This window comes from Mangifera indica, chromosome 11 (assembly GCF_011075055.1).
Source record: "Mangifera indica cultivar Alphonso chromosome 11, CATAS_Mindica_2.1, whole genome shotgun sequence".
NCBI lineage: Eukaryota > Viridiplantae > Streptophyta > Magnoliopsida > Sapindales > Anacardiaceae > Mangifera > Mangifera indica.
Genome location: NC_058147.1, coordinates 5,564,061 through 5,587,714, shown reverse-complemented (window position 1 = coordinate 5,587,714; position 23,654 = coordinate 5,564,061). Strand labels below are relative to the sequence as shown.

At 35.1% G+C, this 23,654-nt stretch overlaps 4 protein-coding genes across 7 annotated transcripts; 2 read left to right on the top strand and 2 right to left on the bottom strand.

Moving 5' to 3' along the window:
* Positions 1–221: 221 nt before the first annotated feature.
* Positions 222–2,011, bottom strand: LOC123229025. The gene is made up of 2 exons (XM_044654580.1): positions 1,127–2,011; positions 222–984 (listed from the first exon to the last, which is right to left on the bottom strand). Exons 1-2 carry the CDS (start codon positions 1,797–1,799, stop codon positions 359–361), a joined length of 1,299 nt encoding a protein of 432 aa, XP_044510515.1. The 5' UTR covers positions 1,800–2,011; the 3' UTR covers positions 222–358.
* Positions 2,012–5,079: 3,068 nt separating this feature from the next.
* LOC123229155 (serine/threonine-protein kinase MPS1-like) lies at positions 5,080–10,317 on the top strand. Of its 2 annotated transcripts, none has more exons than XM_044654769.1 (6): positions 5,080–5,411; positions 5,942–6,352; positions 6,606–7,576; positions 8,212–8,412; positions 8,599–8,760; positions 9,522–10,317. In XM_044654769.1, exons 1-6 carry the CDS (start codon positions 5,234–5,236, stop codon positions 10,095–10,097), a joined length of 2,499 nt encoding a protein of 832 aa, XP_044510704.1. In that variant the 5' UTR covers positions 5,080–5,233; the 3' UTR covers positions 10,098–10,317. The 2 variants fall into 2 exon arrangements, with proteins under 2 accessions (XP_044510704.1, XP_044510703.1); XM_044654768.1 differs by having other exon boundaries at positions 6,537–7,576.
* LOC123229156 (histone-lysine N-methyltransferase ASHR1) lies at positions 10,287–14,539 on the bottom strand. 2 transcript variants are annotated; one of them, XM_044654770.1, is made up of 14 exons: positions 14,403–14,539; positions 14,167–14,312; positions 13,943–14,077; positions 13,750–13,804; positions 13,525–13,643; positions 13,068–13,156; positions 12,913–12,994; positions 12,542–12,646; positions 12,336–12,426; positions 12,132–12,251; positions 11,915–12,021; positions 11,597–11,666; positions 11,067–11,130; positions 10,287–10,702 (listed from the first exon to the last, which is right to left on the bottom strand). In XM_044654770.1, exons 1-14 carry the CDS (start codon positions 14,500–14,502, stop codon positions 10,543–10,545), a joined length of 1,443 nt encoding a protein of 480 aa, XP_044510705.1. In that variant the 5' UTR covers positions 14,503–14,539; the 3' UTR covers positions 10,287–10,542. The 2 variants fall into 2 exon arrangements, with proteins under 2 accessions (XP_044510705.1, XP_044510707.1); XM_044654772.1 differs by having other exon boundaries at positions 12,913–12,958.
* A 179-nt stretch (positions 14,540–14,718) lies between these two features.
* LOC123229157 (biotin--protein ligase 2-like) lies at positions 14,719–22,278 on the top strand. 2 transcript variants are annotated; one of them, XM_044654773.1, is made up of 10 exons: positions 14,719–14,920; positions 14,992–15,259; positions 15,347–15,408; positions 16,096–16,244; positions 18,111–18,231; positions 18,455–18,610; positions 18,702–18,747; positions 19,679–19,745; positions 20,714–20,790; positions 22,005–22,278. In XM_044654773.1, exons 1-10 carry the CDS (start codon positions 14,806–14,808, stop codon positions 22,045–22,047), a joined length of 1,104 nt encoding a protein of 367 aa, XP_044510708.1. In that variant the 5' UTR covers positions 14,719–14,805; the 3' UTR covers positions 22,048–22,278. The 2 variants fall into 2 exon arrangements, with proteins under 2 accessions (XP_044510708.1, XP_044510709.1); XM_044654774.1 differs by having other exon boundaries at positions 21,934–22,278.
* Positions 22,279–23,654: the final 1,376 nt, after the last annotated feature.

The window sequence follows — 23,654 nt, the reverse complement described above, 5'->3', positions numbered from 1 at the left end:
ATTCAAATCTGTAATAATCAACCCATCTTGTAAGTGTATCCAAGATGGTAAAAGTCAAGGTGTTAGCAGTGTATTTCAATGTCTAAACAATGCAAATTTATTATCTTTCTGATAACTTTGCCCCCATCTGAATTCATTTGTGCAATTAATGCCCTGTATTGGGTTATGGGTGGAAACTGGGAAAAGTCACAATTCCAAAATTTTAACTGCTTTCAAGGTAATTTCTCCCAAGATGGTCCAGAAAATTTTATTATTTACTGTTTGTAGCCATCACCACCGAGGCTTTCAACAGCACGAAAAAAGGAGGGGTTTACAAGGTTAATTAATAAAATTTTATTAAACTTCAACTTGATTAAAATTAAAAACCTCTGTAGATGACAACAAAGCAAGGCAAGATGGCCTTCGGGTTGAACACATACAGCTCATCCAACTCCGAATACATTCCCACGGCACCAGCCACTGAGTCATAATCTTCCATGTTAACTTCAATTCCTTTCTTAACTCTCCCTGCGATTACCCTGCAAACAAGCATAGCTCTCGTGTCACTTCCATCTTCAACATCAGCTTCATCATGCGCTTTTCCGCTTGTTGCAGTTGTCAAAATGCCATTTTTATGGACATCTTTGTTGGGTTCTTGGGGAACTCTAAAGCCGCTCTTGATAATGCTGCAAACATTACAGTGAGGAACTGAGTTGCACAAGTTGGATGAGCCGTTTAGGCCAAGCGAACAGGCAAAGGTGGTGCAGTGGAACCGCAGGAGTTCATTGCCATCTGCTATGCATCGAGGGTGCTTCTTTGGAAGCTTGGTAGCCTTGGCTTTGATTGAGTCTCGGTACTCTTCAAATTTGGAAATGGTGCTTTGGGTATTGTGGACTTTGAGGATTCTGTCAATCTTGCAAATGGGTGCTTGTTTCTTTAACCAGCTTGACTGAAATATGATTTCCACTATGTTCTTGCTTGTGTCCTCTGGACCCAGTTGGGATACTGTGAGTACAAAAACCAAATATGGCTAAATTGGTTACTGTGTATTGATTAATGCTATTGAAACTGAAATAAGAAAGAAAAGCATAAATGGTAAAAGCTGAAAGAAAAAAAGCCTAAAAGTTAGTGCTGAAATTAAACTTACCAGCATGTCTAACAGCTTGATGAAGCTCCAAATGTTCAGCTTTAATGAAGAACTCACCACATTCAGGACAAGAACAAATGCTACCTCTGAGAGAAGGATCTCTAGTGATACCAAGAACAGGATCAACCACCATTCTACACTCATAACAGCCAGATAATCTCCTAAATGGCATTCCTCTAAAAGATCCACTATTGAAGGAGGAGGAATTATTAGAAGAGACAGACAGTGAAGAATTGGTAGAGGAAACAACCCCATTGAGTTCCTGCAGAGGAGCTTTCATGGATCTACTTGAGGCTTCATTGTTACTACTCCTTGAACAACCCATTGAAGCCCTCTTCTTTTGGGCTTCTGGGGAAGCCGCAATTTCAGGCCTATGCATCACCTTTGTGTTGCTGCATAATGAGCCTGAACACTTCATTTTCTTGCTTTTTTCGTTGGCATCCTCATTGGCTTGTTCTTGATGTTGCTTTTGTTTTTGCTTTAGCTTTTTCTCTTGCGGCTGTTGTTGCTCCGGTTGCTTTTGTTGCTGCTGTTGTTGCACTTGGAGACGTTTAGAAGTGAAAAGGCCTCTTACAACTGCCCAAGAAGCTGGTTTCTCCGGTTTTTTTGGCGGCTTTGTTTCACTCTGGTTCATTTCCTTGGCGGGTTTTCTTTGGTTTCTAGGTTTAGCCATTGTTGAAGAGACGCTAAATGATGTATTAGCCAAAAAAAAAAAAAAGTGGGTTTTTTTTTCTTGGCTTTTTCTGAGTTAGAATCTTATTTCTGGTGATGTTAAAGAGATCAGAACTGAAACAACTAGGAAGGTGAAGTTGCAGAGGACCTCATTACATTCTACAAGATATGATTCTAGATTTGTAGCTTCTTGGTTCTCTTTGATATGTGGACAAATTTGCTATATATAAATATTAACAGCAGTGTGCACTGCATGACGATTTTAATTATGAGAATCTCGCCGTTGGATTACTCGAATAATACTTCTTTCAGCCGATGAAGAAATTTAATGGGCCCTCTATCCCAAGGACATGAGTTTAGTCTATTGGTGTCATACCTATTGAATTATTTCATATGATGATGATGATAAGGTGGATTATTAAATTCAGATTTTTATTTTTTTTATGTGATTAAATAGTTTGACTCAAATAAATATTCATAGTTAAGAAAAATAAATAAATCACTATTTTTATTCAAAGTTTTGTGAAATCACATTCCCACTAGATACAATCCTAAACAAATTTGTCAAGAAAAAAATTAATGATAAAATGTATAAATATCATAAAAAAAAATAATTACTAATGTAGATCACCTAATTGTATCGATAAAGGTTTGAATTGGATTAAATCACACCAACAAAGGTGATTATATCACACTTTTATCGTGCAATTCTAGCATAGTCGTATTTAAAAAAATGTGATTAAGTTTGAAATTACATTGAGTTTTAGTATGAGTTTAACTTTGGAATTTTATCAGATAAATACGATCAAGTGAAATCACACGTTTTAAGGTTTGATTTAGTATAATTACATTTGAAAAAGTGATGATTGAATTGAAATGAAAAAGGTATATTCTTATTAGATTGCACGCACTTAGTGCATTTTGATGATTTTAGTCATTGGTTTGTATTTTTTTAAATGTGATTTGATCGATTTCGATAAGATCATATCTTATTTGCTATAATTAAGGTGGATCAGATATTTTTAATGTGATTCTTCTGAAAATTAATTTAAAAAAAAAAATCTTAATACTAATCATAAAAATTGTACTTCATGAGTTCAAATGGTGAACTTGATCCTCCCAGACCTAGGATGAGAAGATGCAACTTACTCCAATAATTATTGGACTTCTTAACAAAATGCTTCACAATCAGGCATGGATCTTTATTAGTTGATGCATATGGGTCGGGTCGTTCATGGGTTTACTTGATCTGCTTTTTTCCCAAGGTGGGTTTTTTGGGCAAAGTGCAAAACACCAACAACAAGAGACAGACTCACTAATTACCCCATAATGCTGCCTCTTATGGGGAAAAGCTGCTTGATTCCTTCTGCCTAAAAATTGTGGCTGACCCATATAATATGCTCTGGAATAAAGCTTTGCACTTTAATTTACCCAAACCAAAAAAAATCACTTCTCCTCTCGACTTGCCAAACTTGATTAACTCTCTGTTCAACTTTCTCTTTTATTGGGACACATAGCGATTGTAACCGTTACTAAATAAGTATTCTAAAGATAAAAGCCTTCAATGGATAATATCCACCCTAACACTTTTAATTTGAGAAGCTTTTGTTTCACATTTTTGCCACGGAAATAAATAAAAAAATATGTCATTATAAAGCTAATTGTCCCCCACATGTTCCGATATGCGAAGAAACTTATGATAAACTATCAAGAACTCTGTCTACTGGCTTTGATTATGAGGAGAAGTTTGTCTCATTTGAATTTTGAATGGCAGATTCAAGTTATACCAGGCTTATTTACAAGTTCAAATTAAGGAACAAGGGTTATGTGCTACGTTAGTGGAATAACAATTTGATCATGATGACCCACTTGAAATCAGATATTGACCTCCAATTTGAGTTTAAAAGTTTTATATTTTTGAGCTTAAACTCAAACTCAAGTTTTAAAAATGTTTGACTCATCAAACTCACGAATTTAAAAAAATCGATATAAAACGATATTACTTTAATTAATATATATTAGAACGACGTCGTTTTAGTAACGAATTGAGTTTAGAGTTCGCAATGAGTTCGAACTTGCACTTAACTTTACTCAAATCCAATCTTATTCCCATGGTACTTGTATGGCTTTGGTAAAAAGAAAAAATCAAAAGTTTATTGAAATAATAAAATTATGTGCATAAATAATATATATTAATTTATGTACAAATGATAATATGTCCGTATATATTTATATGATTTTGAATGAGAGATAAAACAACACTCACTCATATGATGATATGTCATTATTTATACATACATTTGTATATATTGTTTATATATATAATGCTACTTAACTTAAATAACTAATATTAACTCATTTCCCTATAGGTTGTAAAATACTAAATGTTAATAGATAAGGAAATTAAACAAATATAATGCATTATAGTTGATGCAAAATCCATTCAGAATTAAATATATCGTCGACCTAACGAAGTTGATCCTCCTTTTTCATATGCACGTAAAATGACGATATTTTAATAAATGATTTATTATACATACATTAGAAAAAGGAATCTAATCTCTTTTTATAATAGTTAATTAGATTTTCCCGTAAAAAGTCTAAACTCAATGGCCTATATTTGCATCGTAATAATTTAGATTCTACCTATGAAGTGTATAAAACATTCAACAAAAATGATCATGATATGCCCATAATACATAATTCAAAGGACCATATCTCTAATCAAGTTTTATTAAATTAAAAATGTCAGTTTCTACCATTGTTCTGTGAAAATTAGATCACCTGTAAGACAAATCCTAGCAGGTAATGATTTTCTGTAGCAAATTTTTTAAACAATAACAGAAGGTTAGTGTTTATATATCTTAAATATGTGATTTCGTTTCTATCATATATATTTTGATTCTCTATATAATTAGAAATATAATTTTTTTGTCGATGAAATAATATCAATTTTTACCCACATTCGGGAAATTTTTTAACAGTGTTCACATACTTTGGATAATTACAATGTATAATAGTGACTTAATATCATATTTGGGTTCAAAGGCTCTCAGACTATGCTTAATGCATGTTCATTGATGCTATGAACAGCAGTGTCACAGCGATCAAAATATTAGCTCTGATTTTAATTGTGAAACAGCACCAGCCACCTTTGTTTTAGGCCCAACCTATAATTTACATTATTGAGCGATTCTTACTGGACCGGGGATCCTGAAGATAGGCCCATTACGACGGTGAAGAGCGCCAATAAGCCATTCAATTTCAAACTTCTCACTGTTTCTCTCCTTTGCCTGGGTGATGTCTACTCTCACTTCCCCTCTCACTCATGTCCTTCCGCATCAATGAAATCCTGATCTCCGCCAGTCGAATCTCTGTTGGCTGTTTCTTTCTCCAGACTCTTCCCTTTTTCAGAAATGCTGTGGAGATCCAGACATGGACAGGGAGGCTAATCTGCCGGTCCCACCGCGACTCGCACCCAAAAATCTGCTCCGTCCGATTGTTATAAATTCGGACACCACGTCATCTTCGTCCTCTTCATTCTCTTCACCCTCCTCGCCGCCAGACCTACTCCGGCATGTTCAAGCCGCCTTCAAGCGACACCGTCCTCTAGGTATACTCCCCGTCTGTGGGTATTGGTTATTCCTTGCTGAGGATTGTTTAAAAAGGGTTTCTTTTCAAAGTATGATATCCAAATTGAATATTAGTTTAAACTTTAAAGCGAAGTTTAAAATTTAGGGTTTTGTTATCTGATGTGTAGAACTAGTTTAGAGTTGCTGTGTTTTTTTTGCAGATTAGTAGATAGTGTTATATTAGATTTACTTGAAAGAAGAATATTCATATAAATTAAGCTACCCTTAACATATTGTAACTCAAATATTTGAGGCATACTATGGACCTAAATATTTGAGGCAAATTATGGACCATTCATTTATTCTAATACAATCTGCTTTATAGAGTTGTTGATAGGACAAGAGTAGATGAACTATCGGAACTTAAAGTTCCATTTTGAAGCAAAATTTGAAATTACAATAGCCTGCAGACCAGTTGGATGATATTTTGCAAGTTAATGTTAGATTTATTAAATTCGAGGATTGGTCATTCCCTAATTTTTCAATAATGTTTATCCTGAGAATTTTCAAGGTACAATGCAGTCAAACAGTATAATGCCCAAGCGTAGTTTAGTTCCTAAACGTGAAGCATCAAGGAACTTGGGTTCAAATGCAGGTCCTTGTGTAGACACAAAGAAAAATCAAGATGTGCTTCGAATCAGCCAGGATCATGCAGAGAAGGATACAATTGTGAAGACAAAGAACGCTACAGGAGCACCTGTTGTTGGGGAAGCTCAAGAAAATGCATCTATTACACCACCCTCGATTTCAGGCACTATCACCAATACATTTGATGACAATTTTAACCCATTTGATGTGCAGAGAGATTGCTCTAAAGCTGTTACTGGTTGTAAAGAAATTAATCCATCCCATTTAGAGTTTCAACACGATGAAGGTCAGAGAAAAGTTCAGTTTTCACTTCGAAGCAATACCAGTTGTCAGGGTAATTTCTCATTTTCTTTTCTTTAGGATTGTTAGTGTATTATTTCAGTTTCTGTGACTCTGTGCAACTTTGGCAATATTTTCTGTGATAGTCTGACAGAATTTCTTGAATTTTAGCTGTTATTTATAGTTGTTTAGCCTGTTACTATGTTCTGCAATATATATTGCCTTTCTTCAACATGCAGGGGCCAATGACCGAATGGCCACTAGAATGGAGAACTTATCATCTCATATGAATTCCCTTGCATTGACAGAAATGGAATGGGATAGAAGCAATGAAGTAGAAGCCTCTACAGTTGTGAATAATGATTCCAAGTACCAGCATTTTCGAAATACAGAATCTGATATAAGTTTGAAGCCTGATGGTGAAATTTCTTCTTCATTGGCAAGGACAAAAACAGTTGTCCAGGATCAGCTGCACCAGTTTGGAAACTTCGTAAGTCAGCCTGCTGTTCAATTTTCTGTTGTAGGCTCATCATGTGCAACCTCAACATCTATACATTCTACTTCAGCACCTTTGCTGAATTCAACAACCTATTCTCGTTATCAAGATGGCAGTGCTCATGATGCTGTAGAACCTCGAGGGGGTTGCAATATGAATCCAGAGCCTGTAAATCAAGGAGATATGATGCATGCTTCATGTCCGTCACTTAAGGATACCGATAGAGTTCAAGTTGATCAGAGAGCAACCAGAGATCAAGTTTCTACCTCTGTTATTGACACCCGAGTTGAAGTTCAGGAACATGAATTGTCAAAGGAGCAACAAGGCAGTCTGATTAAGGAGAGTTGTATAATGAAGGATCTTCCCCTGCATGATGATAAGTCAATGGAAGGGCGTCAACTTGAAGGCCATTTTACTGGTGTACAATCTCAAGCTCCATTGTCCAAAAGTTTGTCATCTGATGTCAAGTTAGAGACTTCTAAACTTGAAAAACAGGAGAAGCCTACAAGTGGTAAAGGAGTGTCTGCACCTCGTAAACGGAATTATGATCCTGACTTGTTCTTTAAAGTTAATGGAAAGCTCTATCAAAGGCTTGGTAAGATAGGTAGTGGAGGAAGCAGTGAGGTCCACAAAGTGATTTCGTCAGACTGTACAATCTATGCACTTAAGAAAATCAAGCTTAAAGGCCGTGATTATGCTACTGCATATGGGTTCTGTCAGGAAATTGAATATTTAAACAAGTTGAAGGGAAAGAAAAACATTATACAGCTAATAGACTATGAGGTACTAATTTTGAACCCAAAATTTGTAATCAATGTGCTTGTCCATTTGTGGTAATTGTAAATGAATTGAGAAAGTTAAATAATTTTCTAAAAGAATATTTTGTTGGATTTTGACCCTCAATGTCCACTATAGACATTGATTCTAGTTCAAAATTTGATAACTGGAACCTTGCTCTCATCTTAGAGTGGGATTTTAGATTTGATTGATGCTATTTATAAGGATTTTTTTATAATGCAGAAGCTGAAACCTGTGTTGAGCTTTTTACAAGCATTGGTATGAATGGGATATTGTTTAAAGATGCCATTATAAATAAATAGAGGACAAATATAAACCAACTTGTATACTTCTAGTAAGGAAGAGTTGTTTAAAAAGTACCTATAGTTATCTGGTAAACCTTTAATGCTTTTGATGCACATCTTTGCCATAGAAATCACATCCTCGTTAGTGATTGTTAGATAAAGCCTTGAAATAATGCACCTGTAAAGAAGATAGAGTCTATTAGGAAAAAATTCTAATGTTATTTCTTTATCAGAGTTAAATGTTTTTCGAGGCCTAGCTCTTGGAATATGGACTTCGGTTTCTTCTTCTTCTTCTTCTTATTTTTTTTTTAATCCAATTTTCTCTCTCGGTATTAGGTGACAGATAAAGCTTTGCTTCGAGCAGTCTTGAATGGCTCCATGAGCAATAAAGATAGCAGAGTCAAGGATGATGGATATATATACATGGTACTAGAGTATGGGGAAATTGATCTGGCTCATATGCTGTCCCAAAAATGGAAGGAAATGGATGGCTCCAATCAGACCATAGATGAGAACTGGCTTCGATTTTATTGGCAGGTTCTCAAGCTAAAATTTTTCCTGGGTTTTAATTTCTGTTTATTCAATATCTATTGTCAATATTTCATCTTATATAAGCTGTTCATTTTTCAATAATGCAGTCGTTTGATGATTTGTTTCTCCTGGACCTGAATTTAACCATTCAGAAATACTAGGTTGACATTATTTTGTTGAAACACTTTGCAGCAAATACTTGAAGCTGTGAACACCATTCATGAGGAACGTATTGTGCACTCTGATTTGAAGCCAGCTAATTTTCTTCTTGTCAAAGGTTTTTTAAAGCTAATCGATTTTGGTATTGCCAAAGCCATAAATAGTGATACAACCAACATCCAAAGAGATTCACAGGTGATCCATACTCATAGCCATTGTTCCTGGTTTTATCAACTTTTAGTGTGAACATGATGCAAATTTCATTAATTTTGTGCTGCACTATTGATTGATGTATGTTGTCAACACTGCCTCTGCCATCTGTCTTTTGTTTGTATTACTATGGGTATTTTCCTGTTCATATTCTGGCAAAACTCTGGCAATTTACTGCATGTTTTGTAATATTGCCATCATGCTGTGCATATTTTCACACTTGAAGACTTTGCATGAATCATACTAGAAGGCAATGTTCAAAACATCAAAACTGCTGTCCAACCAAGGAAAGAAGATCCACCATTAAGAATTAGACTATTGATTGAGGATACTAGACTGTACCAATAATCTTGATATGGATAGTAAAGTTGTGCACAATTTGATTTGTAACCCATACATATGTAAAAGCTTTTTGTTTAACTGAACAGACCTATTTTGGTCCCTTCCTACCTTTTCCAGTGTATTGTATGAATCTAGTAGGGTAATAGTGATGGATCTGGATTATTATACAAATTCTAGTTAAGAAAACATATTGTGTTAATCTTTGGTGATAGAGCTTCTAAAATTTTAGGATGTTTTCAAAATTTCTAACTTGGCATTAAATATGTTTCTGTTGCTTTATGATTTGAATGTGCCATTGTTCTGGTTATGATGTAATTATAATCAGTCATCGGTTGAACGAAAGAGTTGTCTACGTTATTGGATTTGATGCGCTTTGCTCACTTAATTGAATTCTATTGCTGCAGGTGGGTACCCTGAGCTACATGTCACCTGAAGCATTCATGTGCAATGAGAGTGATGCAAATGGAAACACAATAAAATGTGGTCGTCCATCAGATATATGGTCTCTCGGTTGCATTCTTTACCAAATGGTGTATGGGAGGACACCCTTTTCAGATTATAAAACCTTCTGGACCAAGTTTAAAGTTATCACAGATCCTAACCATGAAATAACCTATGAACCCGTTCCGAATCCATGGCTTCTTGATCTTATGAAGAAGTGTCTTGCCTGGGACCGCAATGAAAGGTGGAGGATTCCTCAGCTCCTTCAACATCCTTTCCTTGTTCCCCCAATACCGTTCCAACCATCTTCAGCTCAAGACCAAAGCTATAAACTGCTTCAACTTCTAGCCGAATCTTGTGCCAATGACCGCAAAGCTTTGATATTATGCAGTCAGCTTAGTCAACTACTTGAGGACCCAGTCCTGCCGAAAGCATCTCAGTTATCAACATCGAGAGATCAACAAGCAAAGTTGCTCTCTGAAATGTCTAAGCTTTGCCTTGAGCTCCAGAAACGTTTATCTGATCAAGGAAGAGAATAGGTAGAGACAGAAGTGTAAATTACTTGTTAAGATTGTTTTAACGGGGCAAAGTCATTTTCAAGGCTATAAGGAATGTCTCCTGATCCTAGGTGTTTTGATCCCTCACCATGTAGCTATGAGTAACACCTTTTCTGTTGTGCGTTTTTAAATTTTGGAGTATGAGCCGAAAAGATATTATGCTCCAATCAATTTAAAATAGAACTGGCTGCTGTTGTGCTTATGCGTGATTCCCCTCATAGTTTAGAACACATTAATACATTCAACAATGTGATCTTTTGGAAGCATCTTTGTAAACAAATTCTGCTACATGCTCAATGCAAGAAAACTGCAGTGGTGATGGTTGAACACAAAATTCATCTGTATTATTGCTTGTGCTTTCTTTTCCCATGATGATCGACAGAGAATTCTGATACTGAAAAAAAATTGTGGGAGATGGAAATTGTTATTAATCTTCCAATGAAGGTTTGTAAGAGGCTTCAGCACGTGCTTCCTCCAACTTCATCAAAAGTTCCTTAAAGAAAAGTGAATTTGTTCCATGTGTAATTCGCAAAACATCCACTGCCTTGGTCAGAGATTTGATTGCATTTTCTGTTTCCCCAAGTAACCTGAAACAAATGATAGAAGATGTCAGCCTACAAGTGTGGCATAGCTCAGCTATTTATGAACTCTTGCTCTTGACAACAAAACACATTAACTAACAACATTGCACAAATCATCTAACTCAATACTAAAACCCTACTTTGTGGGTGAGCCAAATCCAGATGAGTATAGCCCAATAACTCTCTCCACCAACACATTCAAACAACTAAACCAATGTAGTTGATTCCACAGAAAAAATATCATATATACGTGTCAACAGTACATTTTCAATAAAAATAGTTTTGGTACAGAAACCTTACTACAAATTGTATAAAATTATGAGACCATTAGAGGAAATAGAAGCTAACATATAAAACTACAATCACGCACCACTCAAGTTTTCCACAGGTATAGTGTTGCAGTCCAAGCAAAGGATGGAATGGAGGATATACTCCTGTAGTCAAACACAAGGTAGTTCAGGAAGCCAGCAGCAATAATAGTTAGATATCTGAAGACCAGAAATAAAAAAGATGATTTGTGTAGTTCAAGATTTCACACAAAGCACATAAATGTGATATATCTTGGAAATAGTACATGAACTTAGATAGATGAATTCGGTAGACGCTACTTTTTAAAGATACCAATTTGATATGGAAGCTTTTTCTAAGGGTTTCAAAAACCTCTTGTCCTCTTTCTTTCTAAAGAGAAATTTAAGCATCTCTGGGCTGTATTATAAACCAGTAAAAACAATATGCATAATCAATCCCATAATATTTATTAGAGGCTAGTAAAGAAAATTTTATGTTTGTGAAAATTGGTTTGGAAGAATCTCCCTCTTCTAACTTCAAATTAAATCTTTAGCAGACAATATTTATGATAGTAGGCTGAACTGTTTAACTCAACCAGTAAATATGACATACTTTGATACACCAGAATAGTCAACCGGCAATATTTCAGAGCTTCTCTCCAATCTTCTAGCTCCATCAGTATCTGAGGAGACAAATAATTTAAACTCAACACATTGCTAGAAGTCCATACAGTGAAGATACAGGAATCTTTACCTCCACCAGAAATTTATGAAATAATAGGTTTTCAATTCAGAAAAATACAAGTACTAAATTTAACAGCTATGTGAAACAGAATGTAAAGGGTACATCTCAAAGGGCTGCATATAACTTAAATAAGTCCACATGTGACTTAAAAAAAAAAAGATTTACAAGAAAATAAAAGAAACATACCTTTATAAGTTTGTCTCGAGTTTGCATTAAACTGATTGAAAAGGGATGGCATAAATTCCTCTGGAGTTTTTCAATCATCTTATAGATAGAAAGAACTTCCTGTTTGTCTAAAGCCAGTCAAAGGTCAATCATAAATTATTGATGTAGATAAATGGGGACCTCATGATCGAGACAATATGTATGCAATTAATGGCCTGAACAGAAGAGAAAAGGATACTACCCCTGGACATAGAAGTAAGAATGCCGTTTGACAATGCTTTGATTTCGCTAGCTTTAGTTTTTATCTCCTCCTTACTCCTAACAAGGCCACATTGTTGGCATGTAAATCCCCTGTCATCTGCACATTCAAACGGTAAAAGAAAAATAAAAATCAGTTACATGGGCTGCCATCTAAATGACTTTACTACTAGTAGTTACCTACCAGAACCATGAAGCAAGAAGCCACTGCAATTATCATCCTTGCATCGGTAACCTTCGAGAATTGAACTTTCTTTGATATCTTCAAATTGACCCTTCAGAAATATAAGCTTCATTAACCGGCTCTCTAAAGAGATGGAAAACCCAATGCTGAAAGATAACAAGAGGTCAACTAAAAGAAAACACTAAATTACTAACTGTAACAAGTACCAGTTTAACGCAGCGAGGACATGCACAAGTGAAAAGGTATTGTTCTTTGAGAGCCTTTTGCCTTGTCATGGTGCTTCCAGCAGTCTCTATGTAACTTATCAGTACCTAGTGGGATATAAGATAAGCAGACTCAGACTTGGCTGCACAGAAAGATTAAAAATTAAAAATTAAAAAAAAAAGCATGCATATTGGTTGAGACTGACTTTCCCTGTGAAATTAACTTTATAGAAGGATCACTTCCAGAAATGTCCATTAAACAAGCAAGTTTAGACTAGTAATCCATATGATTAGAGATATTCTAACTAGTCAATTGGTTTATGTAAACTCTTACACCAAAAAAAAAAAAAAAGGGCACATGACCCATATCTTACCTCAGCACCTTTAGGTATATGTTGCACAGCACGCACCACACCCAATCTTCCTTCGAATACTAAAACAGCATTAGGCAAGCAGCTACAACAACATAACCATTTAGCAAGACCAGAATAGCATAAAACAAATTATACAATCAAGTAACGTAAATTACCTGTGATTAATAATTGAAATGACAGGGTACAATCCTGTTCCCAGAGGTCTCAGTTCACTGTCACAAATGGTATGTGCATTGCATGCAAGCTGTGTTAGATAGAGTTGATTGATCAGACATCAGTATCACTGATCAGAAAACAGGATTGTCCTACAGAGATGAACCCTTACCAAGAGAACTTGCCTTGGTTTGATGCATATGAAAATAATGAGAATCAATTGGTAATAAGAATGCAAACTTATTTTGTACCCGCTGAGTTTACAGCACAACCTAGACACTCTCATTGATTCCATTTTATTTCAGAAAGTAACCTTCACATTTCAAATAAATAATTGCAAACTTTTTGAACCACCAAAGTTTTTGAGTTCATACATGTAAATAATAAAATAGGGAGACTCAAGTAATATGCTTGACTATAATGAACAAGTTATAAACACCAACAATTTATCTACAAAACCTTGGAAAAATTTTCTGTAATCTCTTTTATGTTGATTTCTTGCCATTGAAGAATCAAGTTGACAAGGTTGGCCATCTGTGCATATAGCACCAGCTGCTTCTCATCAATGTCTGACATGTCTATACCAAGAAAATTGTTAAGAAAAGCATTGAACCTATAAATTTGGAGCAACTGAATATAGCACAACAGGGAATTGAAACCAAAAAACAAATTCAAACAGGATACGAGCAACCAATGCGTCTACCAAATTATAATTGTCCATGGGCGTGGTAGGGATAACCTGGCAGTCAAACAAACTAGTAAATAAAGCTGCATTGCATTAATTCAAAAACTAAGCTGAGGTCGCAAAAACATTAAAAATACCACAAAATTTTATCACAATCAGTAACAAAGTACAAGAAAAAAAAAGATTAATTACCTTTTCACTTTGCAATTTTCTCCGAAGGTAGAGTTTTAGCATGAGACGTATAGAAGGGGTAACAGATTTTCGCCTGTCCTTGTCAAGCCTAGAAAGAACTTGGCATTCAAGGCGATGCAACCTCCACTCCAGCTTCTGAAAATTATTATAAGCAAATTTAAGTGAAATACAAAAGGATTTGAATGGAGTGAGAACGCGTAGTGAAATTGAAACATTTCACGAACCTGACAATCGCTCCCACAGTACCACACAACCTGACACGCTGAGCACTTTTTCAATTTGCCCGCCGCGAAACATCCGTCACATTTTGACTCAGAATATGAGTTGTTAGATACACAAACGTAAGGCTCCTGACTTAAAATCACCTCTCCTGAAGTATCAAAGCTTAAATAAATCAATTCCAAATCAAACATATGAAACTTGCATAAAATGAAAAAAGAAATTTCAGAAAGAGAGAGACCTGGATAGAAATCTCGGGAGGTAAAGAGACAACGGCCTTTGTCTGGTGAATAAGAAACCATTAAGCCACGGTCTTGAAGAGCGCTCTGTAATTGCTCCATGGATGCTCAACACGACACACTCTAGTAAGCCCTGGAAATTATTGTTTTATTTATTATTTTTTTTAAAGCGAGACTTTTATAAACAACACAATAGACATAATATACTCGCTAATGTTACATGTTCGTTTCCTTTGTTACAATGACATCCGCTAGATTTGGGATCAGAAGCACGGTCCCACGTAATGACGTGTCAAATTAAATAAATCGACGGCTTCCAAGGTATCTGTTACAAGAATAACTATACTGCTGCCTTTAAGAGGTCATATAGTTTTCTCCGCCTCGGACCCTGCTAAAACAGTGTTCATGCCATTTACGAATAGCCTGCGTTTCATCTCTCCACTAATTTCTCCGTCTTTCTACTCTCTACGACGTGTCGTGTTTGCCAGTGCAGAGGCTTCTCTTCTGTCTATAACTGCAGGTTTGGCTTCGATGCTGTGTTAATGATTCAATTTCAACAGAGGGCTAATTTTATTTTATTTTTTTGTTCAGCAATGGATAGTAATCCCTCCAGCAAGCTGGTGCTATGTGGAAAATCATCGGCTGAAAATGAAATGGCTAAGTCATTGAAGGCTAATAACACTCTTAAACTCCCTAATAATGGTGAAGCTTCAATAATATTGCAATCAGAAATTGTTGAATCTGTTGACGAAGAGTCTTTCAATGTTGAACTGTACATGAATTCTCTTTCCACCAATCAATTCGGTCGATTCCTTATTTGGTCTCCTCGGTTGTCTTCTACGCACGACGTTGTTTCTCAGTACGTAATTTTTTTCCCTGCTGTGCATGAATACCTGATTTATATTTTATTTTATCAAATACTGAATTCTTTTTTAGTTTTTTACAGCAACTTCTGTGAGCTTCCAGTTGGTTCGGTTTGTGTTGCTGATGTTCAGTTTAAAGGACGAGGTATTCAACAAGCACATCACGATAATCATATGCTTTATTTAATAAACTCCTCTTAAATGGTTGTTCATTTTTAAAACTTCCGAAGGTGACGTCGTTAGAATCGATAAATTATAGATAACTTTATGCAGTACACATGATGTGGTTTTATATAGACATTCATACCGTGGCAGACTCAGAAATAAAATTAAGAGGATTAATTTTGAATAAAAGTAAAATATATTAAAGTCAATAAAAAAAGTAAGGAAATTTAAAAGATTTAATGTAAAATTTTAAGAATTATATTAATATTTTATATATGCAAAACTGGAAAATTTTCAAAATCTAGAGGGGTGAATGAAATTTTGCGGGTATCAAATTGAAATTTTTTAAAACTCAAGTGGGGTCAATTAACCCCTCTTGACCCCACCTCAGTCCGCCCTTGCATTCAAGTGTTGCAGAACCTAAGAGATAATCCTTAAGACTAGTCAATACATCTTAGCCAAGTTGTGATTAAAGTAGCTGTGAGTGATATACATGGTACAGATATCTGAACAAGCATAAGTCAATCCTATGACTTTCATGATAGGTCGGAGATATGAATAATTTTTCTTTCAAAAATTTTAAAATAGAGTTGTGAACATTTACTTATGCAGGTTAAAGAAAAGGAAGTTGGATTGTTGTCTGATATTTTGATGTTCAATCATTTAGGTCGATCAAAGAATGCATGGAAGTCTCCGAAGGGTTGCCTTATGTTTTCTTTTATTTTACAAATTGAGGATGGAAGAATTGTGCCTTTGTTACAGTACGTGGTGTCACTTGCTCTAACAGAGGCCATAAAAGATATTTGTAACAGACATGTAAGTGTTGCAAAAACACATTTCTTCTATTGTGTGTAGAAAAAAGAATAACAAAGTCAAATGATCTACTTTGTCAGAACTTTTTAAGCAGCTTGTTGCTAAATTTCAGTTTGTATGAATTACAAGAATAACTAGAAAGATCACAAGTATGTTATGTAAGTCCAACTTTGAAAAGAGCAATTATATGCAGAAGTGTATAATGGTAAACATGTTCATGATTGTTCTAGACATTCGATACGTTGTTTAAAAAAAAATTGATTTTTTCATTGAAGAACATACATGATTAATTGCAGCTTCTTCTAATATGCAGTGACTTGCAAATTTAACCAAGTAAGCTTTTGCTGTTCATTTGATAAAATACACTTTGAAAACAGAAATTGTGCTCTCATTCAGAATGCAGTGAAGCTATGAAAGCTTTTTGCACTGAAAGTTAACTTTTTAGTGACCCAATATATCAAATTTTGTTAGGCATATGGAGGGAACAAGCTTTAAGGAGTGTTGCTTTACTTAAAGCACTTAATTTTTAAGCACCATACTTCAAAATCAAAACCCGAAAGCCTTTATGCAATTGCAAAATCTTTATTACTGGCCTCATTAAAAAATTTTCATCTAAGGAAGACTTTTAGCATGTTTGAAGCCAAAACTAGTATGGAACTTTTTCTTCTGGAACCTTTCACATCATATATGATTGTGTTAGGACTCATGTTTCCCGCAAGAAGGGAAAGCAAAGAAGGCAAACAATTGGAGAGGGAAATGCAGTTACAATGCAGAAAATTGGAGATCACAAGTGGCAATCACTCAAGAGGCAAGGCAAGACCATAAGATGTAAACGTGGCAAGTTGTGATGGTTATGGAGAGAATAAAGGATAGGAAAAGAACAAGAGGAATTATTGACTATGAGAGAAAATGAGGATTTAAGGATAGTATTGGTCTCTCGAATGCCAAGCAACATACCATTTTTTATTCACAGTTTCATTGTAGTGGAGATTGGATTAATACAAAGAATTTGCAATATTTTGTCATTCTTGTGGATTGGTATCTGTGTTATTATTCTTGGTTGAGAACCATTTGAGTGCAAGTTGTTGTGTGAGAGTTTGTTAGTAGGGAGACTGTGACAATTGTGGGGTGTTCAGGTAAAACTCAGGTAACTATTAGAATGGTATTATGAGCAACTACAATTTTTGAAGATGGAGATGATCAATTTAGTGAATGATGAGATCAGGGAGTGGAAATTTGTCTCGCAATACACGAAAGAAAAGGACTTACCAATTTTCCCACCTTAAGGACATGGTGGTTCTCATTGGGGCGAGTAGTGTTAGGAATCATATTTAGGTGGGAAGTGGGCTATTATGAAATGCAATTATGAAATGAGGAGGTGGGCAGTTATGAAGGTAGTTATTGGCAAAAATAGGAGTTGAAAACATGGGCAGATATGAAGCCAGTTTATGGAGGCAGTTATGGGCAAGCATCAAAAATGGATTTCAGAAGTAGACAAGAAAAATTGGGCTTGTTTGGGCAAATTTTGGCTGATTGAGGGAGAGAGTTAACCTCTCAAAAGCCAGTGGAAGGGGAGAGAGTGTAGTGTCTCAAATGCTAGACAAATTAGGAAGAGATTCTGGCATGTTGAAAGCCAAACCTATTGTGTGTGTAAAGGAATAACAAATTCTTATCCATTGTAAAGTTGGTTGAATCAATACAAATTTATTGTCTAATTTCACTATTTACTGCTATTAATTTGTTCATCTAACAATCTGTTTACTTGTTATTTATCGGATTCCTAAAAGATTGTATTGGTAAATTTTTGTTTTATGAGTTTTTTAAAATGCTAGGCACTGATAAATGTTTTGAGAATATTGTTCATTACAGGGATTACCATACATTGACATCAAAATAAAATGGCCAAATGATCTGTATTTGAATGGGTTAAAAGTTGGAGGCGTCTTGTGCACATCAACATATAAATTGAAGAAATTCAATATCAGTGCTGGTAAATAGACTTATCTTTGGTGGTAACACTTTTGCCATTGGATTATGATGAATGGTGATGAAGTAAATGCATTTAAACTTTGTATTAGTAATTGGCTAATTCATTTTGCTCGAAGCTTTCTTCACCTTCATGATATAGATTCTTTTGTTTTTCGTTACCTATTTTAAAATTTCTAATCCAAATATACATGCATGTAGAATAATTGATCATCTTGTTCTTGCAGGTGTCGGCTTGAATGTTAGTAACGAAGAGCCAACAACATGCTTGAATGCAGTTCTAAGAAAGTTGTCTAATTCTGCCTACCAGTACCAGAGGGAAGATATTCTTTCAGCTTTTTTTCAAAACTTTGAGACGTTTTATGATCATTTCGTAAATCAAGGTAAATCAATGTTTTAAGGTGATGACATTTCCATTCTCAAAAAAGTCATTTGAATGATAATTGACCAAGTTCTTTGCTGCATGGCTTGAAGGATTTCAAACTCTTGAGGATCTATATTATCAGACTTGGCTACACAGGTGACGCTAATATTTTGATTACTCTTTTTTGTAGTTTGCAGCTTTAGTCTATTGTACTTAAGAAGAGTCGTGACCTTGATTGAAATGCTCTTTCTCCACTAAGCATTGTCGAGGCTTTATCTTTTTTTAAAATCTTGACCCACATTTCTCTCCGTATCCCTTTTTTGTTTTTTGACATTCTTGTATTTTCAATGGTGTACTCTTGAATCGTTTCCCACCTCTTGAATGCACCCTTACTCTTGTGCATAACTAAATGAGCTCTTTCTCTGCATTTTTCTTACTTTTTTTTTTTTTAAGTGTTCCTGTGTCAACATTCATTTGTCTTCAAATGTGTTTTTCTTCACCATTTGAAATTTCTCATTAATGAATATTTTGTTTTATCTTGATTTTCCACTTTATAGGTAGAAGAGTGTTAATATATTCAAAGTAAATTACCTATTGATGTTTGATGCTGAAGACAAACATCTTTTTTTGGCCGAAAGAATAGGATCATTAGTATTTGACTGTAATCTCACTTCATTTTAAGTTAAATTGAGTCCTCTCACTCAATCTCACTAAGTATTTCACGTGGCAAGTTTGAGCTGTTTTTGTTCATTTTTGTTGTGATGCCAAGCTATTGCTTGTAGACGTGATAAATATCCGATTTAACATCTAGATTCTAGTGCAGATGTGTAGACTGCTAAAAGTATGGCAGTATCAATTATGCTGGCATTGAAATGTGCATTTATTTAGAAGTTGAAATATCTGTGGCTATGTATCATGACTGACCATTATATAAAAATTTAAAGAATGGTGCATGCTAAACTCAAATGAGCTTGAGCTTGAGAACATAATAATCAAATTTTAATGCGTATGATACATTTATTTTCTTCTGCATACCTACATGGATAATGATTTTGTTCTAGTGGTGATTTCTTTTGTGTGTGTGCAGTGGGCAAAGAGTTGTTGTGCAGGATAAGAATGAGGATAAAGTAGTTGAGAGTGTTGTGACTATTCAGGTATGACTAAGTCAAATGATTCATGATAAGTTCTATCATGCAAATTTTGATATGCATGCATGTTTTGATTTTTTTGTGGTTCTAGTTAGTTAGGCAAAAACTTGTTACGATCTCAAGTATAAGGTATAAAACTTAAATCCCATATAGAAAAGTATGAGTTTGTGGTGTAGGTGTAACTAGATTCGAGCCGAGCTGAGCTCGAGCTCACTGCAAATAAGCTCAAGTTTAACTGGAGCTTGCAAGCTTGACGAGTAGCTCGAGCTTGAAGTTGCAAGCTCGAGCTCGTTTGGGGTTAACTCGTTCAAGCCGAGCTCTATTCGAATCCAGCCCTAGGTGTAGGGTTTATATAACTTTGGACTCTTCTATTTTAATAACTAGCTTTTGGAGATGTGATTCTCCTAAGATTCGTATTGTCGAGTATTAAAGTTATCATCATGTCTCTCAATTGCAATCGTGTGACACAGGTGGTGACGCTAGCATTGCAGTGTTTATCTGCAGCTAGTAAAAAGTTAGTGCACAGCTAGCCTGTGTGAGCTTCAGAGCTACGGAGTGGTGGTATGTTATAATCCCAAGTGCAAGATAACTTGGATACCACATCAGAAATTATAGATTTCTGATGTGAAGTGTATATGACTTTGAACTCTCTAATTTCAACAGTTAACTTTTCAAAATGTGGCTCTCCCAAGCGATTGTATTGGGATCAAATCCTCCTTACACCAGGGTTTGAGGGGTGTATTTGGTTTGCTGTTGAGTTCAGAAGAAACAACATGTGCATCCTTAGCCTAAGGAGACATAAGATCTAGTTGCAATGTAGATGTATTATACTGGTTTTTATTTATGCTCAGTAAATATCTGTGCCATTCAACTTCAATAAGGTGCTAAGTAGAACTAAATGATTAGAAGTGGCTCAATGCTCTAGAGCTAGGGCTTGAAGCATTGTGTTTGTCACCATTGTTTTCTTTTTGCAGGGATTGACATCATCAGGATATTTGTTAGCAATTGGTGACGACAATCAAATGTGTGAGCTTCATCCTGATGGCAATAGGTAGATTGTACGAATAAATTTTGCACTGTTTCCATTCACCATGAAGAAAATATTACTGGATTGTAGTAATGTTTCATTTGTAAGTTAAAAATAGAGCAAATATGCTATCCAGAAAAATTTGAAGCCAGATCTTCAGATTAATATCTTTTGTGTTAACATCAGCCGCACATCCATGGCTTAAAAAATGTTGTACTCCTTTCTTACACAGAGGCTAGATCTTTACAGGGGAACAATTAGGAAATACACTTAGTGTAATGATATCAGCAATTCAACATAAACATGACAATCCACACATATATCTATTGATGTAGCAAAAGAATGGTCAATGTGTATGTTTATAACTGCAGACTCTAGATATTTGATTGGAGGGAAAATATTTATCAGCCTGAAAAAATGATATAAAGGACCATCAAAGGGTGTAGGCAATTTACTCCTTGGTGACTTAAGCATAGAAGAGAAGTAAAATTGCTGAATAGTAATTTTTAAATTAGTTTGTAGTTACTGTCTGTATGTGGATTAGGTCTATTACCAGCAAATGAATGATGAAATACTCATGGATTGGTCAGTTTTGAAAAACACTCTATATCAGAGGGTTCTATAGATTATTTTAAACTTGTGTTCTTGTTATCCATCAGTATTTTGTCTATCACCAGAACCAAGTCTGCTAAGCTTGCATTTAGCCATTAATATAAACTGCAGAGTCAGGCATAGTGTTTGAGATATCAAACAGTCAAATTGGACGTCATGTTCAATTGACTACCTTATTTCTTGTTTCCTTGGTGTTATAATCTGCTCTTGATTTCCCAGTTAACTTCTTTAAGAATTTCATTCTTCAAGAATATCTGTTGTTTCACCTCTCTCTTCTTTATCAGATTTCCCAAGTGTCTTTTGTAGCAGTGTAGAACATGGGAACAGGAATTCCTATGAATGAGGAAATAAGGATTTTCTTTTTTTCTTGGTTGATTTTTGTTGCAAAATGTACTTAGATATTATTGATGTATAATGCTAACTCTACTTTCCATAGGGTCATCCCTGCCCAGCAGGAATATTATATTTCTGCTATGGAGATATTATGATAAAGCATACTACAAGCTTCTCTAAATTTCATTGCATCTTACTTTGGGATGTTATGGTTGTATACAGATAATGCAACATTAACTTGAATAATAGTTCAGAGCAAGTTTTCATGACATTTTTTCTCCTTTTGGCCACAGTTTTGACTTCTTCAAAGGACTTATCAGAAGAAAACTTCAATAAAGGAGATTCCAGAGCATCCTTCCACTGGAGGAAACTGTCACGCTGCATCATGTGCAGAACTGAAGATGTTTTCTTGTTTTTATGTTTGTCCCATTGCCCCAATACTTACTCTATTTTCACAATTATTGATGTTTTGCCTTCTGCTTATAGTCTTGAAATAAGAACTTGTTCAAAATTTGTACAATTGTTTATTTAATTAGTTCAAATTTAATAAATGAGACTCCTGTTCAATATTTTGTACAGCTGTAAATTGAGATTGAACATTTCTGGTTGTATGATTTATCATATGAAAATTGTGGTCGTCATTTTGCTGAGAAATCCATCATTTGTTGAAAGTTTGATGTCTTCTTTGCCAGCTGTCAACTAATATCAATCAGAAATTATATAATTGATTGTCCATCATCTTTATTTGATAGTAATCGAATTATGCTTATTGTTTTCTCCATGATCGAATAACCCGTTATGATTTATAAACCAGCTGTCTCAGTATTATACTTTCGGGCTTCAAGGATCCATCATAGTGATGTCTGATAGGACATGTTTAACCTCTATCACTGGTGATTTGTTGAAACATGCATGCAGGATAAATAGATTTCTTTTTTCAAGAAGGCAACAGCCATCACTGGGGATATCTTGACACTATTGCAGTCCAACACTAAGACACAGGTACGTAATGCCCTCTAATTATTGCTTGTATATCGCTTTCTTTCATTCTTTGCATGTGGCTCTGTGTTTGTGTCTGTTATAATTTGTTGGTATGAATATAAAAGAAATGCATCCAGGTTCATATGTACAAAATTCTACGATGAGAGAGAGGTTCTAACTGTTCTATTATTGGCATGGCCACAGCCCATTGGGACCATTTGACAGACACTGTCTTCATCACTTTATGAGACTAAATTGAGGTTTAGTCACCGGTAAAGGCTGACAAAAGCAGGTAATACAAAAGCCCTTGTGCACTATTTTGTTGTCATATATGAAAGCTTCTATGTTCAATTTCTAAGTTTAGGGTCCCCTCTTCAGCAAAAACATATCACTTCGCAGCTTTTAACTTTGCTTGTCTTGCGGAGAGTTTGTAATGTGAGCCCGCACATTACGCAACTCAAAGTTGTGATTGCCTATGGTATGCTGTTTTGGATTATAGAGTGATATTTTATTGGGTTTAGATCTCAAGATGTCAATAGTTGCTGCTTTTAACTATGGTGGGATAATCTGCCCATTATTTGTATATATTTTTCGAGAATATTCAGCTAGTAAGATTAAAAAAGATTTGCTAAGAGAAACACAAAGTAGAAGTTGTTTGACACATCTGTGCTTGCAGTGTTAAATGTTGAGAAGTCATTGATTATATTAGGCTTATGCTGCCTCATTGAGTATTGCCTAACCAATGTCTTATGAGAGGCACTCACCATATCTAACTGATCCAAAATTAACATATCTTTTTAATGAATATAGTAACAACTTTAGTTATCTAGAAAGAAAAGTCAATTGTCAGTTGCACAAGGGTTAAGTTTATAGGTTGACACTGTTGCCATAGAACTGGTGAAAGTTGAATAAAATATGGAACACAACTAGGAAAACCCAGTTAATTCTCAGTGTATGACTGA

Coding starts and splice junctions, on each gene's coding strand:
- LOC123229025 (XM_044654580.1), bottom strand. CDS start 1,799: ATGGCTAAACCTAGAAACCAAAGAAAACCCGCCAAGGAAATGAACCAG. Junction 985..1,126: donor TCAAGCTGTTAGACATGCTG/GTAAGTTTAATT, acceptor TTGTACTCACAG/TATCCCAACTGGGTCCAGAG.
- LOC123229155 (XM_044654768.1), top strand. CDS start 5,234: ATGGACAGGGAGGCTAATCTGCCGGTCCCACCGCGACTCGCACCCAAA. Junction 6,353..6,536: donor AAGCAATACCAGTTGTCAGG/GTAATTTCTCAT, acceptor TTCAACATGCAG/GGGCCAATGACCGAATGGCC. Junction 8,761..9,521: donor ACATCCAAAGAGATTCACAG/GTGATCCATACT, acceptor CTATTGCTGCAG/GTGGGTACCCTGAGCTACAT.
- LOC123229156 (XM_044654770.1), bottom strand. CDS start 14,502: ATGGAGCAATTACAGAGCGCTCTTCAAGACCGTGGCTTAATGGTTTCT. Junction 13,805..13,942: donor GAAAATTGCAAAGTGAAAAG/GTAATTAATCTT, acceptor TTTGACTGCCAG/GTTATCCCTACCACGCCCAT. Junction 12,647..12,912: donor ATATACCTAAAGGTGCTGAG/GTAAGATATGGG, acceptor ATATCCCACTAG/GTACTGATAAGTTACATAGA.
- LOC123229157 (XM_044654773.1), top strand. CDS start 14,806: ATGCCATTTACGAATAGCCTGCGTTTCATCTCTCCACTAATTTCTCCG. Junction 15,409..16,095: donor TGTTCAGTTTAAAGGACGAG/GTATTCAACAAG, acceptor TCAATCATTTAG/GTCGATCAAAGAATGCATGG. Junction 16,245..18,110: donor AAGATATTTGTAACAGACAT/GTAAGTGTTGCA, acceptor TGTTCATTACAG/GGATTACCATACATTGACAT.